The 16,208-nt window shown below is 50.1% G+C and overlaps 1 protein-coding gene across 6 annotated transcripts in view; it reads left to right on the forward strand.

The window, feature by feature from the left end:
• The window catches only part of Atp2b2 (ATPase plasma membrane Ca2+ transporting 2), a 106,328-nt gene that overhangs the window by 14,146 nt on the left and 75,974 nt on the right, over positions 1-16,208 (forward strand). For all 6 annotated transcript variants that reach the window (XM_035448654.1, XM_035448649.1, XM_035448651.1 and 3 more), the window contains exon 2: positions 14,213-14,410. In XM_035448654.1, the coding sequence (XP_035304545.1) occupies positions 14,213-14,410 (198 nt within the window). The remainder of the gene's footprint in view (positions 1-14,212; positions 14,411-16,208) is intronic.

Consider the following 16,208-nt stretch of genomic DNA (forward strand, 5'->3'; position numbering starts at 1 on the left):
CTCTCCCTGATGAGGAAAGCTCCATCCCTTTGACCTCACTGACTCTAGGGGAGATCCCCAAGCACAGGGACCCTCTGAGCTGGTGGAGGTGCACCCCAGCTGCCCCTTGTTAGCCTTGGGGCACAGAGAGAGGCTGAGCAAGATCTGGGCTTGGCTCTGGAAGGAGGCAAAGGCTTCCTCTTGAAGTGGGGAGGCAGGAATTTTAATTGCTCGGGCAGAGGACTGAGCAAGGGAGTAGCTTTGGATGCTGCAGGGCCAGGCTGCAAATCTGTCTCTCTCATGTTCCTACGCTGGGTCTGATGGCTATTTGATCCTGAACTTCGAGCTTCTCTATTGTTCCACCCCCACCCAGGCTTGTCCAAAGCCAGCTAACAAGCACCATGTGAGCATCCAGGCTTCAGGTCACTAATGAAGAACAGACAGCTGTATGGGGCCTGATAAAGGCCTTACCTGAGCAGAGCAGGACAGCTGGAGACAGGGAGGATATTGCAGCAGCTGCTTCTGTATTATCAGCATCTATCAGATGAGGAGACCAAGGCACAGTGTGCCAGGACACACCCTAACAAGTGGCAGAAGAAGTCAGGGGCCTGAGCCTCCTGGCTCCAGCTCTGTTCACTCGGCTCTCAGATTAGCTCCAGCTCTCCAGTTCATACGGCTCTTCAAGGCCTCTGGGAAAACATGCCACCTCAGTCCTGAACTTTCAGCTTTGTCCCTGAACTTGCCAGGCATGGTGGCCTTCTGTTGCCCTGTTTTCTAATCATGAAAGGTTTAATAATGTGATGACTGTCTGAAAAAGAATCGCCTCTAGTAGATGTTGAACCAATCAGCATGATGTTTAAGGGCATCGGCCTGGCTCCTTTGTAGAAAGAAACAAACTCAAGATGTAACCAAGGGAGCTGAAACCCATGGACATCTACTAAGCACCAGGTGTTCAGAAACTGGCTTTGATGTCAATGGTAATGTCCTGGTATGCATATCTACCAAAACTTTTAAATTCATCCATGTGTTTCTTGGGAACCTATTGCATGCTAAGCATGGCTCCAGGCCCAGAGATAAAAACAGTAATTAACAAAATCACCCATGTTTCTGTGTTCACGGGACTTGCATGTGAGCATGGATGACAGGAAAACACCAAGGAACAAAGCAGTGCAGGAGCTTGCCCAGGGTTCTGGAGGCTCTAGAGGCTGCGAGCACAAAGCTACATTGGGAAACAGCAATGTAGCTCAGAGGGGGATGTCTGAGCCCTGGGAAAGGGATGCAGTAAGAGCTAGAGGATGGACTCAGCAAAGGCTGAGTGAGAGGTAGGATCTAGGGGATGTGAGCCCAGGGCAGTGGACATGGAGGGAGTGGAGGCCATGGAGGGACTGGGGCTGTCCTCTAAAATGTGGAGCATTTCAGGGAGTAGGGTAGCTGCATACTCTTGTTTAATTTTGGCCAAAAGCCTACAAAGTGGGTTCTAAGCCCTCAGTCTCACATGGGGAAGGAACAGCTGAAGCATAAAGAGGAGAGGTGGCTCGCCGGGTGAGGATGCAACAAGGTCACTCTTTTAACACAGACCTGAGCTAAGCTACTCACACCGCCTACCCACTGTTGTCTGCTCAACTTGAGGATGTCCCTGGCTCTAGGCCTCTACCATCATGCTCTATACCTGAGTGTCTTGGTGCTCTGTTCTGTCATTTTGTCTTCATGGCTGGGCCTCGGGCTGAACAGAACTTGGCGGAGTATGATTCAAGAGTTCGTTCGGAACATCATGTCTCCCATACAATTGCAAGTAGCTACATCCTTGGTTGCTAGGCAGCCAGGTGCAACCCAGTGCAGGAGGTTGAAGATGGGGGATGACTCACTCTAGGCACCCACCCTTCTTTGCCTCTATGTGCCTCAAGATACAACCCCTCCCAGACAGGCAGGGGAAACCCTGGGGCAAAATGGACACAAGAAGAAAAGGCAAACATTTCAAATCAAACAGAAAAGTGAATGCCCCAGAGGAAAATTGAGCCAAGGGTCTCCTTCAAAAATAATGGGAAGATCTTTCATGGACATCGTGATGGCCCATGTTTTTGGCCAGGCACCAAACACTGTTCCCAGCAGATTCACATAAGTGATGGGTGCATCTTTGCCTCACAATAGCCCTGTGGGAGAGGTACTGTTCAAGTCCCACTTTATAGATATGAAAAACAAGGGCACTGAGAAGGTTAATATGCCCAGCCTGTGCACAACAGGGTCAGGCATTGTAGCCCTAAGCCCAGCATCTGGACCAATGGACATAAGGCAAGTCTGGGGGGGATAGGCTGAGGACCAGTGAGGAGAAATAAAGACCCCCTGGGATTCTCCTCAAAACTAGAGCTAGATTAATTGACTCACATCTTATTAGCAAAGAGCTGAGGTTGGTGGAAAGTGTCCAGGGGACGGCAGAGAAGGGAGCTAAAAAAGGTGGGTGGAGGGGGTGTTACAGGGAGGAAACAGACCCAGGCTTGGAAAAGTAGACAGAAGGTAAAGGCACTTCCAGAAAAATCAGGAACAGCTTGCCACCACCATTCACCACTCACCATTTGAGACTTAGCGCCGCCAAACAGTGCGTGTGACATAGCTCTGTGCCCCTTGGAGCCAGGACACTCCTAACACTCTGGATGCAGCAGCTATGAAATGTTTCCTTGAAAAATGAACAAAGAAGAGGGTAGGAAGGAATGGGAAGGAGGAAGGGGAGAGAAGTAGAAGTCTGTCGTGGCGCCTTGGGGAGGTGAGCCCGGACTACGTGGTGAATCAGAAGTGGGGTGGGAGAGAGGATCCTTACTGAGAGGCCATTGGAGAAATAGACAAGAGAGAAAGGCTTAGAGTCTTGACTCTAAGTGTAACCTCAACGGCAAAGAAAGGTCAAGTCCAAAAACACCAAGGAGGCTGATCTACACAGCCAGCCAGAGGAGGAAAAGATGTGTAAGAAACAGTGAGTTTGGTTGGCAGACATGTCTAAAACCACAACAAAAGGCTCCCCTTTTATACACCGTGAGATTCTGTCCCGGGTATTGAAAAGAAAATGAAGACAGACAGGTTGAAAGACATTTCAAATCCTTCCTTTCTTAACCCACAGCAGTGACAGACATCACTAATCAATCCCAGTGTCACGTCCCATCACAGCTCAACACTAATTTCAGGCCAGCATCTGAGAAGGCAGGCCAGTATCAGGGAGTCTGTGTTTCTCCTGCCCTGGGATATAGACCCTGCCAATCTCTTGTTAGAGCCCATGATCTAGGCCTCCTTGCAGCCAGAACCCCAAGTCCTGACCTCCAACCCAGCAGGACAGGAGCATAGTCAGTCAGGCACTGTCCCTTATCTGCCAAAGGAGGCCATTTCACATGTGACAGGATGTAACCAGAGGCCGGTGGGCCATTCAGGGCCCTAGTGTTCTGAAGCCAGAAGCACTTGCTCTGGTACTTCAAGAAAGCCAAGCAGTGGCTGAGTGCAGGCAGAGGCACCTGCCACCACATCACACCAGCTACTAAATTACATAAAGAGACTGTGACAGGTTCCTCACAGAGGTCTTGAGTTTTGTAAGGAGGCAGGCTGGGTGATGATGGGCCCAGCTCCACCTTGATGGATGCTGTTTCCCCTCAGCCACTGTGGCTCCTGTGTTTGCATAGCCCAGTGCTTCACAGAGCCCTCCCGCCCACACCCCATGCTGCATCTCACCCCAGCCCCACAAGGCAGGGAACTTATTTGATTTCTGCCACACTGGACCGCAGACCCTGGCAGTGAAGAGGGCAGTCCTGGGCTGTGGTGAGAGCCACACAGGGACCTTTGAGAGACTGTTGGGGAGATGCAATGGGCGTTTTGGTTAATGAGAGAGTCCCCATGGTGCCTGGTGGAGCACCACCAGGAATGGCATACCTTGTAAATGCTGACCTATGCCCAAGAGATTTCAACAGCCAGCAAAGCAGAGTGTCAAGACCATGGAGCACTTGACAGCTTCCTAAGCCTAGACACCTCCCTCTCTGTGGACTGGTACGACTCTTTACCAAATGTCACTCTGTGGAGCCCTGGGTGCCCCTACACCGCCTCACATAGTCCTCTCCTCACCCTCTAGAACCTAAAGAACCCCCTCACTTTATGTCCTGAGAGGCCCAGAGAAAGTGAGTGACTGTCCCTCACACCATACAGCTAGAAAGCAGAAAGGCAAGTCATTAGATGCTGCAACATGACACTCAAAGGCCTGAGGAAGAAAAAGGATGCTGTGTTTTATCTGTGCCTGACCCAACTGCTCCCATAAGATTTTTCACCCAGCATGTGGTCACAGCAATGCCACACCAGGCTTCCAAGTGAGTGCAGAAAACCCAGGGGGATGATCCCCAGCGCTTCTGCTCACTGGCATGTGACCCCTTACAACAAAGAACACAGTTACAACTTGGTAAAGAGGTGGTCACAGGGGAGACGTTACCCTGCAAGGACACTTTTCAGTACCCTAGGCTCAGCATGGGAAGTTGGTGCTTCACACACAGGGAAACTGATGCCCACTCTACAGTAACTTGTTGAAGTTCAGACAACTGGAAGTTGGCAGAGCTCAGGTTCTAACTCAGGCCCCTCCAGAGCCTGCAGCCGTGATGAAAAGGAGCACACAGGGTTCAAAGCCCTCAAAGTTGCCTCTCAGAGCAGCAGCATTGGAGATCTCGGGTGTGGCTCAGTTGGTAGAGTACTTGCCTGGAGTACACAAAGCCTTGAGTGCAACCCCCAGTACCAGTAAGCAGGGTGTGGGGGTGCATACTTGTACTCCCGTAGCTTGAGAGGTGAAAGCTACTTATCAAGCTCAAGGCTAGCCTGAGCTACATGAGACTCTGTCTCAAGAAAAACAAAATGAAACAGCAAAGGGGTGCTGTGCTTCTCTGCACAATCCAGGCCCATCAGTGATTTGCCTTCATGGCTCTTTCAATCTCTCTCCTTTTTGAAGTAAGGTCTTGCTATTTAGTTCACACTGTCCTTTAACTCACTATGTAGCCCAGGCTGGCCCAAAACTCACTTGGCAATTCTCCTGCCTCGGCCTGCCCATTGCTAGGATTTACAGGTGTGAGTCATCATGCCTGTCTACTTTTCCCCTTTCTTCTGTGCCTCAGTTTCTTCACTCATGAAGTGTAATTCAAAGGAGGGTGTCTTTACCACTCCATACCTCAGTTTCTCCATCCATAAAATAGTTCACAAAATGAGGTCACAGGGAAGCCATGAGCAGTAAATGATGCCGTGCCCAAGCAGGGCAAATGATGGGGACACTGTCACCATTGCCCCAGTGTGAAACCGTGGGCTGACTCCTCTGTCTGCCTGACCCACAGTTTCCCTGTGTGTACTGTGAACCCGGGAGGCCCCTCAGGAGACTAGGGACAGGTGCAGCAGCTTCTACACCATCCTCCGCAGGGACTCTCTCTCACTGAGTTGCCATCACACATGGCTCCCTGCATCTCCCACTCATCCCCAAAAGCCCTCAGAATTCTTTCAATGTGAGAGAGCATCCATTTCTACAGCTTGCCTCCTGGCCTGGTCCTCCAGCGGCCATTTGTAACAGGAAGGACCCAGCGTCCTACAGTTTTCATAAGAGTAACATCAATATGGAAAGGTCACAGGCATCCAGATCAAGGCTCAGGGTTGCCAATACGCATTTGCTCGTCAAGCCTGCCCCTGGCCTCCATGACTCTGGGGGTGTGCTTGGAGGCTTTCCTACCCCTTGTGTCAGCAAGAATTCAAAGCCACTGAGAGTGAACTTGGGCGTAGAGGGGATGACCAGAGGAGACCCTGAGTGCCACCAAAAAAATAACTCCATTCCCTTTCACAAACACATCTGTCCTGGAGAAGATGTCACTCTTGAGCATTGTCCCTGAACCTCTTGTCTTCCTAGGCATGTGTATCTAGGAAAGACTAAACATCTATTGTAGTTCAGAACAAAATATGCCACACTGTCCCGGCCCTCATGGAACTGACACTTAGTAAGAGAGCCAAGTATAAGAAAAAAATTGTGTTGTTAATGATGTAAATAGAAGGGATTCTTGGGGGCTTGGGGAGCATTAGAATGGAGTCCACCCTCACCAAAAGAGGCTCAGCCAAAGAGGGGGACATTCCCAGTAGGAGAAACACCACGTGCAAAGGCCCTGAGGCAGGAAAGAACTGCGTTGAAGCCTCAGGGAGGAGGCTAGTGTCACGGGATCCTAATGACGGAGCTGGGACAGTGAGGCTGCAGAAGAAGGCAGGGAGCAGGGCTTGGGTCTTCGTAAGGATTGTGACTTTTAGCTGTGTGTGATAGGAGTCACTGGAGGGTAGCAGATAAGGATTTAACATGAACAGAATGCACCTTATGCTCTGAAAACACAGACTGAGATTGGGAGCAGAGAGACCAGGTAGTAAAGCTATCCGGGGCAGCAATGATGGTGAACTAACTGAGGGAATCAGGCAGCAAAAGTCTGGCCAGAGGTGAGTTTTTCTTTGGATAGAGTTTTGTGCAGCAGGGTTAGGAGGCTAAAGGGGGCCTGGCATATCCTAGAATAATGGTGGCACACACTTTTAATCCCAGCTCTGGAGTCAGAAGCAGGCAGATCTGAGAGTTTAAGGTCAGCCCAGTCTACATAGTGAGACCCTGTCTTCCCCCATCCCACCCCTAGGAAAAAAATAAAAGAGGTGGGAATGGACCTAAAGGATCACTATAGACAAAATACAAAGGGGAAGGTGAGACTGTTGAGCACCTACTGTGTGCCTGGCTTGGCATGCCTTGTTTTCATCTCCATGACCAGGCTATGAACTAAGCACCATCCTGCCCATGACATGGAGGAACTGAAATAATCCAGTCAGGGACACTCAGGTCAAAGATAAAATGAAGGTATTAGCCCAGGAATATTTATCTCCAGGTCCATTTCTTCTAAAAGTTATATGGGGGGAGCCTTCATTTTCTTCAGTTAATTTAAAAATAAATTAAAGTTTGAATTATTCATATAAAACACATTCTCCTGGTTAAAATTCACATATTCCAGTCAGAGCAGACTACCACAGCCATTCCCACTGCCTCTTCCAAGCGTGAGTGCCCCCTTCATGCGTTTGGATCAGAACCTTGCACACCTCCTGGGGCATACTTGCATGTTTGTGCACCCATAGAAATGCAGCATTTTGTTTTACACAAATGGGGTTGAACGTCACATATTGTCCAATGCTTGTTTTCGCTCACCACTTTTCCTTGGAGAAACTTCAATGCTAGTGAACCTAAACCGAGCTCATTTTTTAAAGAACTGCCGTGTAGTATATTGTGGGCTAGATGAAGTACAGTTTATTTAGCCCACTCAGTTTCCAAAGACAGAAACTCATTTTTCTATAAATGTAGCTTTTAAAGAGCTTGTAGGGTTTTTTTTCTCAAATATATAAGGCTTTTATTTATGCTAATGGAAGAACCCACATCACACTGACAGCACAAATATTTAGCAACAGCCAGCCTGGTGACTGTGTTTTCCAGATTCCCTTCAGGTGCCTTGAAGAGAGTGCTCGTCCACAGCCAAGGCTCTGTATAGAACATGTGGCTGTCCCCGTAACAGCAGGGGAGAGGCAGAGTTTTTGCCTTTGACCTGGACACCGGGCCCTGTCTAAGGCAGCTAGCAGTCATGGAAAGAGCAGTCATGGAGCCTCTGTGGTCTGGGCTTCAGCTATGTGTCATGGCTGTGAAAAGGCAGGCTGCCCTACTGCCGACTCTGTGTGATCAACATCAGAGATCAAAGGAAGGAAAGGGTGTCCTGTCCAGGTTCTAGACACCTATGGTATGCCTAAAACATACCACATTTCGCATTTTCTTCCCTCCAACACATAGAGCCAGGTTGTCCCTAGGTCCCATCTTCAGAATATGGAGGCGCAGAGAGAGGCACCCACCTGCCAACTGGCCAATGTGCAGTGCGCCCCCTCCTGGGGCAACGGGGAAGTGCTGCTTGCAGTGTTTTTGTGTTGAAGCACTTTCTATGGAGGAAGGGTCGCATGGGCAGTGACTATAGCTTTGGGGCCTCTATTTTTCCAAGGGGCGGGCACAAGCCACCAAGAGGCAAGCTGAATGAAGTGTCTTCTATGAGGCTGACAGAGTATGGAATGGCCACAGTTTCTGTGTGTGCAACAGGCTTAGTTTGAGGGATATGGGTTCCCCTTCGGTCACACCCCCTTACATCTCCACAGCGTGGAGAGGGCCAGGGTGGAAGAGGGGTCCAGGCCTCTTCTGCAGCCAAATCACATTGCTTAAAGGCCAAGTAACTTCCATGTTTTGGTGTCTCAGTTCCCCACTGAGTAACCATGGAATCAGGTTGCAAGAGAAACCTAGAGGAACATTGGGGGCAGATCAGTATAACTTGTGTTTCAGGTGAACAGCAAGTATGTCCCAAAATCATATAGGGCATCACTCACACTAAAGGATGTGTTTGCTATTTATCCTAAATGCCAACTCTCTGTTTCATCTGGGAATCCATACTCATGAGTCTAACTCTTCCTTGGTACAAATAATTGATATTTTCACAGCATCTAGAGATCTCCACCAACCAGCCCCACATGTCCCCACTCATGAGCCCCCTTCTCTGCCAACATAGAACATTCTAGAGCCGTGAGCTGAATATCGTGAAAGTCCCATGGACTTCACAGTAACTCAGCTTGACTCAGGTGAAGGACATTAGGGGATTTGGATCAGTGACCCTCGTGTCCGGGTCTGGGTGAAGTTAGAGGCCCATGTTCCCCACCATGTCCCGGGGGGGGGGGGCTCTGCTTGCAGAGAAACCAGTCAGTGTATGACCATGCAGGCTCATGTCTGCCATGAACACTGAGTCGTGTGTGTGTGTGTGTGTGTGTGTGTGTGTGTGTGTGTTCTAGCTTCCTCCTCCAGTCTTCCTCAGCCCCATGTCTGGGGCTGTCAAGTTCTCGGCCTGATGAACTTTCTGCATCAAGTATGGCCTCCTGGAGGCTGTGAACTTGGCAGCTGCTTGAAACTCCGAGAAGTAAGACAGGCCACATGGGAGCTGGGAGCATGGCAGAACTGAGCAAAGAGCTGTCTTCTTGAGTCCAGACTCTGTCACCCACCACCATGTAATCTGGGTCAGTCGCTGTTCTCATTAGGCTGCCCAGTGATCCAAGGCCTACATGTGTCATGGCTCCCAGAGACCCTGGGCTCAGGTTCACCTAGAAGCCATTTTCCTTGTCTTGCCTCTGCAGACTAACAGCTCTCTACACAGAGCCTGCACTACCCCTCCTGAGGAAACTGGTAACCACATAGGCGGCAGACCCACACAGTGATCTATGCAGCAGGCCCAGGTGGTATCTGAGAACTTGCATTTCCTCTAGTTCCTGGGAGAGACTTCTGGTCTGAGGACCACCATACCCCAGCAGTGCAACAAGACAGATCCCAGGGAGTTCTTTCCACCTCAAGACATGGCCCTGCCCAGTTCAGTCAAAAACTGGCATTGGAGTCAGGGTGTGAATATACACTTTAAATGTCCCAGCAACTACATTGTAGGTGGCTCATAATGACAGTACTAGCAGCTGACAGCCACTGGATCCTTTGCCACTGAGCTCAGAAAAGGCAAGCATTGCTGCCATTCAAATGCCTGGCATGAGGAAAATGGGGCCCAGAGAGGAGAGGCCACCTGCCTGAGGGCACAGGGCCAGGAGTAGTTCAAGCATCTTATCCCATTTCAGCCTATTGCTGCAAGTCCCTAGTAGTAGTTTCCTGGGAGCTGCCCTTTGGACTAGCCTCTGGCAAGGGATAGAGCCTATGGACTCCTCCCACAGTCGCACTACACGGCAGCACACCAGCCCAGCTGTTAGTGCTGTTGTTATAGCTAAACCACATCCAAGTTATAGCAGGGTCCCAACCCCACCACACCCTCCTTGATCACATGTGCAGGCACCCACAGTCCCCAGCTCATGCTAAGTCCCACAGCTGTCATCTGAAGCCTCTTGGACATGGTCTAGTTTGAACCACTGTTGTTTTCTTGAATGTAAGTAGCAGGGCCCTGAAGCTATCTGATGGTTTCAATGCTCTAGACACCTAGGGGTTGGGGGCCCAGGCTGCCATGGATCCATCATCAGGCTGGAGAGAGCCCGGTGGCTACTGGGTTTGTCTCACTGGCCTTTGCCATAGCAGGACCCTCTGCCTCGGTGTGCAGGTCTGTGCAGCATGGCCCAGCAACTTGACTATGTACAAAGCTCTGTCAGAGCTGTGGCTCAGGGATCCTCAAACACAGTAGTCCCAGGGTCACCACCCCTCCCCCCACTCAGAGAATATAAAATCTACACAGGATCATGAACAGCAAGGAAAGATAGGTACAGCCAAGTCCCCTGACTCAGGGAGAGGGGTGCTAACACCTAACCCAGGTGAACACAAACTCAAGTTTCTAGGCCCGGGCTGGGGTATGGCTCCATGGAGAAGCATTTTTCATAGCACACACACAAGGTGCTGGGTTCCATTGCTAGCATGGCAAGAAAAAAAGTGCCCAACATTCCAGGCCCAGGACAGCCGTAGGGGTGGTGGCAATGGGGGCAATGACAGTCAGTGGAAGTGGTGAGTGTGTGGTTGTTTGTGGTAGTCAGTACCAGTGGCACTGGCAATGTGGCAGTTTATAGTCCCCAGTTGGTACTCACATGTCTTTGGACAACCACACTGGAACACAGCCCACAGGGATGTAGAATTTGGCTCCAAAACATCTCAGATGGGAGATCTTGTATCAGATTCCAGCCTTCTGATTTATGAAAGCTTGGAAGCTGTCTCCACTGGGTCCCATGTTCTCCCTTCAAAAAGCCAATATGCTCTTTGCCTTAGTCTCCACTACTCCCGATTCCCTCCCTGCTGCCACCTTCACTCATTGGCCCTCAGTTGTGGCATTTGCAGTCCCTGTCTGCTGACACAGGGCCTGGGTCCTTAGGGTCTGGCCTATGGGTCCCTAGCATAACAGAACCTCAGAGCAGTGGCCTGACCCACCCCCCAGAACTGATTCCCAAGTTGTCCACCATTTGTCAATCATTAGAACCAGAGCTTCAGGGGGATCCAAGACTCAATCAGGCCCTGGCTCAGTCCTCACCATACACGCCCAGTTTCTTTTCTTGAGTGCCAAGAAAACAGCTGTGAAAGGCTGTGAAAACAGCCCCTCAATCTGGCCTTGCCATCACTCAAGAACCTGGGGACCCTCTGGGAGCTCCATCTTATGAAGACCCTCAGTATCTAGATGGGAAAATAGGCTCAGAAAAGGGACTCGACAATCAGAGGCCTAGAAAATCTCAGCACAGGCCACCGGAGCCCCGTCCTCACAGGTCCCCTACTCTCAATAGCACCCACTCCTGGAAGAAAGCCTAAAGCTCACCCACACTTGGTGTGCACAAATAAAGAGTGCACGTCCCTCCAGGGTGTCCAGAAAACCAGAGATTTTGGTTAAAAGAATAAAGCTCGGGGCCTCTGAGATGCAGGACAGTGAAGAAACCACACGGCCTCTGAAACTCCCAGGAGGCTGGGTTTGTTTTCTCTGTGTGCAGACAGCCCAAAACAGGACAATGGGTTCAGTGGTTCCACATGTCAAACACAGGGCTCACGGGATCTCAGGGAAGCCCCATCCTTCATAAAGTAAATGGCCCAGCTCCTGACTCCTCCTTCCTATGTAGATGGGAACTGGGCTGCCCAGGGCTTCCTTTACCTCTCAGAGAGGTTCTGTGGGACTCTGGGTATCAAGTAAGTGATGTTCCCTCTTCCTCTGGCCTTTCTTCCTTATTCCCCTGAAGCCCAGGCCTGGATTGTAGGCGCCTAAGTGCTTACAGCCATAAGTCAGACCTGGTGCCTGCACACCACTCTCTCCGGGTTTCTTAGAGGCTCAAACACTGTGGACTAAAAGGATGGATGAGCGGGTGCTCCCACAGAGGACTAAGACATAACCCAAAAGCCAGGCTATAGTACCTTCTTAAAGGCCAGCAAGCTGGCCCTGCAGGTTAAAGTCTCTTGCTACCAAACCTGGTGACTAGTTCAGTCCCAAGAAAATAAAATAGCTGAATCTTCAGTTCCCATCCCAGCATGCCTTGGGCTTTTGCCTTCCCAGAAAGTACTAAAAGACTGAGGTTTTTTTGTTGTTTTTTTTTTTAAAGATGCACCCCTCCCTGACGACACCCACCCTAGCTGTTCTGTTAAGTGAGCCTGGAGGGACTTAGCCCTTCATGCATGGATCTCACTACACTCAGACATGTAACCTGCAGTCATGATGAGATGAGTCTAAAGCCTCTTGTGCCATCCTAAGGGACAGGCCTGAGACCATCTTTTGCTCCAGAGCACGAAACTGGATGAGAGATGATTCATCCCACAAACCCATAACCCATAGTGGCCAGGAGTGGACCAGTAAGAAGGTGGCTGCCTTCCACCCCTGTAAGACAGTGGGCATGCTGTGTAGGAGCAAGGAGGCTGTCCTTGGCTCAGATCCTGGCTAGATGGCTCCAGTGGTGAAGGTGCTTGCTGTGCAAGCCTGACAACCAAAGAGTCTCAGAACTCATATGAAGGTGGAAAAGAAAGAGCTCACTCCACAGTTTTCCTCTGGCCTATAAACACATGCTATGACACACGCGGGTCACACACCTATCACACACATCCAAACACAAGAATAATGATAAGTTAATAAGAAGCATAGACCAGAACAGGACACTGCTGTGACCCAACTGTCTGCCACACAGCTTATTTCCCTACTAGTACTCAACACACCAATCTCTGCACACTCACCCAGGCACTCACTAGTCCTTAGTCATCTATGTCTTGGTGCAGACACACAGAAGGAGGCCATGTGGAGGGCTCAGCATGGGCTTACAAAGGCAGAGGGAGTCAGAGACCAGTCAGGAATAACCCTGGGAAGGCTGGGATGGAGACCAAGAGTGAAAGAGGAGACCTCAGCTGTAGCCTAGAAGTCAGACGAGAAGCCGTGCAGCAGGATGGGACACATATGATGAGGTACTTCCAGTGTTGCAAGAGGCTCCAGAGTTATCCAGACTCAGCTGGTGGGTTGTCAGTGGACCCCACTGCTCCAACAGGTGCATGCCAAGGCTGTTCTTGCTGCCCTGGTCCAGGAGCCATAGCCGGAGCCACCTGAGCGCCTGCTGCCCTCAAGCTGGGTCTCAGAGTAATGTATATGTGTGTCCACCAGAGATTGGCTCCCAGCTGGTGCTGTGTTGTCTCATTCTCAACTCTGCTGCAGGGCTGCATACTGCCCCAGGATCTGCTGCAGGGCTGCACAGTGTACAGGATCTGCTGCAGGGATGCACACTGCACTGGTGCATAAGGAAAACTTGCTGACTCAGCAACACGCGAGCCTATGGGCTAGGTGCCCTTACTACCACCATCATCATCAACTGAGGGTCAGACTGGATTCAAAGCCCAGAGGAGGCTCATTGTGGAAAATGAAATGACACTCCAAGATCTGCCTGTTTAAGGAGTGGGAACACAGACGAGGGAAGAAGCAGGTTGCATGGTTGCCTCCATGCTCACTGGAGCAGTCTATCCTACACTAGTTGGCCTTGAGCCGGGAATGGCTTCTCTCACAGCTCTGAAGCCCCAAGTCCAAAGCCAGAGTGTTGGCCAGACTCTACCTTAGACCCATCAGGAGAGGGTCCCAACTTCTTTCAGCATCTGGCAACTGTGTGGTGTCCTTGGTTGCAGCTGTGTCCCTCCAATCTCTGTCCATCCTCTTACACAGCTGTCTCCCTGCCTGAGTCAGTATTACCCATAAGGACACTTACCTCTGGACAGAGGGACACCTGGGTAATGTAAGATGCTCTGGCCTTAGTCACGTCTCCAGAGAGTGTTTTCCCAAGGCAGGTCACTGATCCGGGTCCTGGGAGTTAAGCTTGGATATTCACAGATTCCTCAGCTTACAATGGTCTGGCTAAGAATTTCTCCACCGAAGGAGGCTTTGTGTGGTATGACTCTGCTGAGCTGTAGTGGTTTGGGCTGGGCTAAGCTCTGATGTCCAGAGTCAGGCGTATGAGATATTCTTTAGCATGCATGTTCATGGGGATGGACACCACCGTGACTCTGGAAACCATCCATGTTCCTCCATTCACTTAGCAGGGGCCCCCTCGGAACATGAATATCTTGGAACACTGGGCTCCTAGGCCAAATGCCTGGAAGGTTCCAGCCACGTTTGCTCCTTAGCTCCCAGTGATAGGTATGCATCTTCCCTGGCCTCTGCCCAGCTCGTCTGTCCTCTGTCCGCAGGTTTGCCAGGCACCGCTCCAGACCTGGAAAAGAGGAAACAGATTTTTGGGCAAAACTTCATACCTCCAAAGAAGCCAAAAACCTTCCTGCAGCTGGTATGGGAAGCACTTCAGGACGTGACACTCATCATCCTGGAGATCGCAGCCATCATCTCCCTGGGACTGTCCTTCTACCACCCACCTGGAGAGAGCAACGAAGGTAGGGTGTCCCGGGCACTCCTGAAGCACACAGTAGGTGGAAGGGCTCCCACGGCACTGCACAGAGGGAGCAAGCTCACTGGAACTCAGGCCACAGAGACCAGGACAGGCCCAAGTTCCCAGTCAGCCCACTGTGAGTGCAAGGCTAAGCCAAAAGTGGTAAAAAAAAAAAAAAAAGCTATAGTGGGCATTTATTAGGCACCACCAGTATGCCCAGCTTGTGCCTCCTTTAAAGATAAGGAGACTGGGACATAGAGAAGGCAGGTGAGTCGCTCTGGGTCAGCCGGTATCTAAGTTCATTTTCTTTTATTCTCACAAAATATCATTGACTACGTGATTTATAAAGAGACACGTCTTTTTGTTCTGGAGACTTCCAATCCCAACAGCAAGGCTTGGTGAGGGGCTTGAGCTGCACTATAGCATGGTGGGGGGGGGGAGGGGTTGATGGGAAGGCCAGGCATTTTTTTCATGCTGCCTCAGCTGTTTCCTTGCCCTGGGATGGGGCCCACCCTATGACTTCATCTAACCCATGTTACCTCACCAAGGCCCCATCCCCAAAGACCACCTGTATGGGAGCCTAAGGAGTAAATGTCCAGCATGAGACCACAGTGCCCACCTAGGAGAAAGGCCTCACTCAGGTTGGCTGTGGAGCATGATACAGCATGCTGCCAGGCTCCTTCCAAGGCCATTTCTTCCTGACACCTGACCATGGGAGCAGGAGTCAGTTCTCTCTTTCTACCATATGGGTCCTGGGAATTGAATTTGGGTCATCAGGTTGGCAGCAAGTACTTTACCCACTGTGCCATCTAACTGGCCCTGATTCCTTTCCATAGAGGATGGGGGGGGGAGGCAAATAAAAAAGTTGGGCAGAAAAGGTTGGAAGCAAACAAACCAGTTGCAATTTCTACTGTGATTCAGATTTAAGTTTGACTTGAGCTTCCTAGCAGCCAGGGCAGGAAGGGAAGGTGGATGATTTTCATAGGTCAAGTTATCAACAAGAAAGAAGGTGAGATTTTTCTGACAGTGGGTCCTGGGATGGACGTTCCTGTAGGATAGTGAGAGGGATGTCCTGTGGACAGCCTTCCTTATGGTTTCAGCCAGTGCAGGAGACTGAAGATGATAAGACTGACATATGTCCTCTAGTTTCCAGAGCTACCCCAAATCGGGAGATGTTGTGGCAGAAACCCATTGCCCCTTCACTTAAACCACACAGTAACTCTATAGACAGATACTATTCTTTCTTCATTTTTGAGATAGTAATTTAGTTACATTTCTCCTTTCCTTTTCCTCCCTCCAACTCTGTCATATCCCCCTCCCAGCTTTCCAAATCTCTTTTCTCATAAATTGTTATTGCATGCATATATATATATATATGTATTTGTACATACATACATATTCCCAAATATAACCTGTTGAGTCCATGTAATATTAATGGTATGTGTTTTCAGGAGTGACCATTTGACACTGGACAGCCAGTTGGTATGCTCTTTCCTGGGGAGGGCCACTTCTCCTGCTCCCAGTTTTACTCAGTTGTCTGTAGTTCTTTGTGTAAGGTTGAAGGGGCTCATGGGCTTTTTCCCTGTGCAGTTTGGCATGTTCACTGGAGTCATTCTTGTTCAGCTCACATTTGGGCAGTGGCAATGTAAAGTTATGGGTATGGCTTCAGATGTTACTTAAAGACACAATCTCACAACAAAGTCCCTGGACCTCTGGCTCTTACAGTCTTTCTGCCCTTTCTTCCTAAATGTTCTCTGATCCTTAGACGTCGGAATGTTTTATAGATGTATCTATCCACTGGG

This window comes from Cricetulus griseus, chromosome 8 (genome assembly GCF_003668045.3).
Source record: "Cricetulus griseus strain 17A/GY chromosome 8, alternate assembly CriGri-PICRH-1.0, whole genome shotgun sequence".
Lineage (NCBI taxonomy): Eukaryota > Metazoa > Chordata > Mammalia > Rodentia > Cricetidae > Cricetulus > Cricetulus griseus.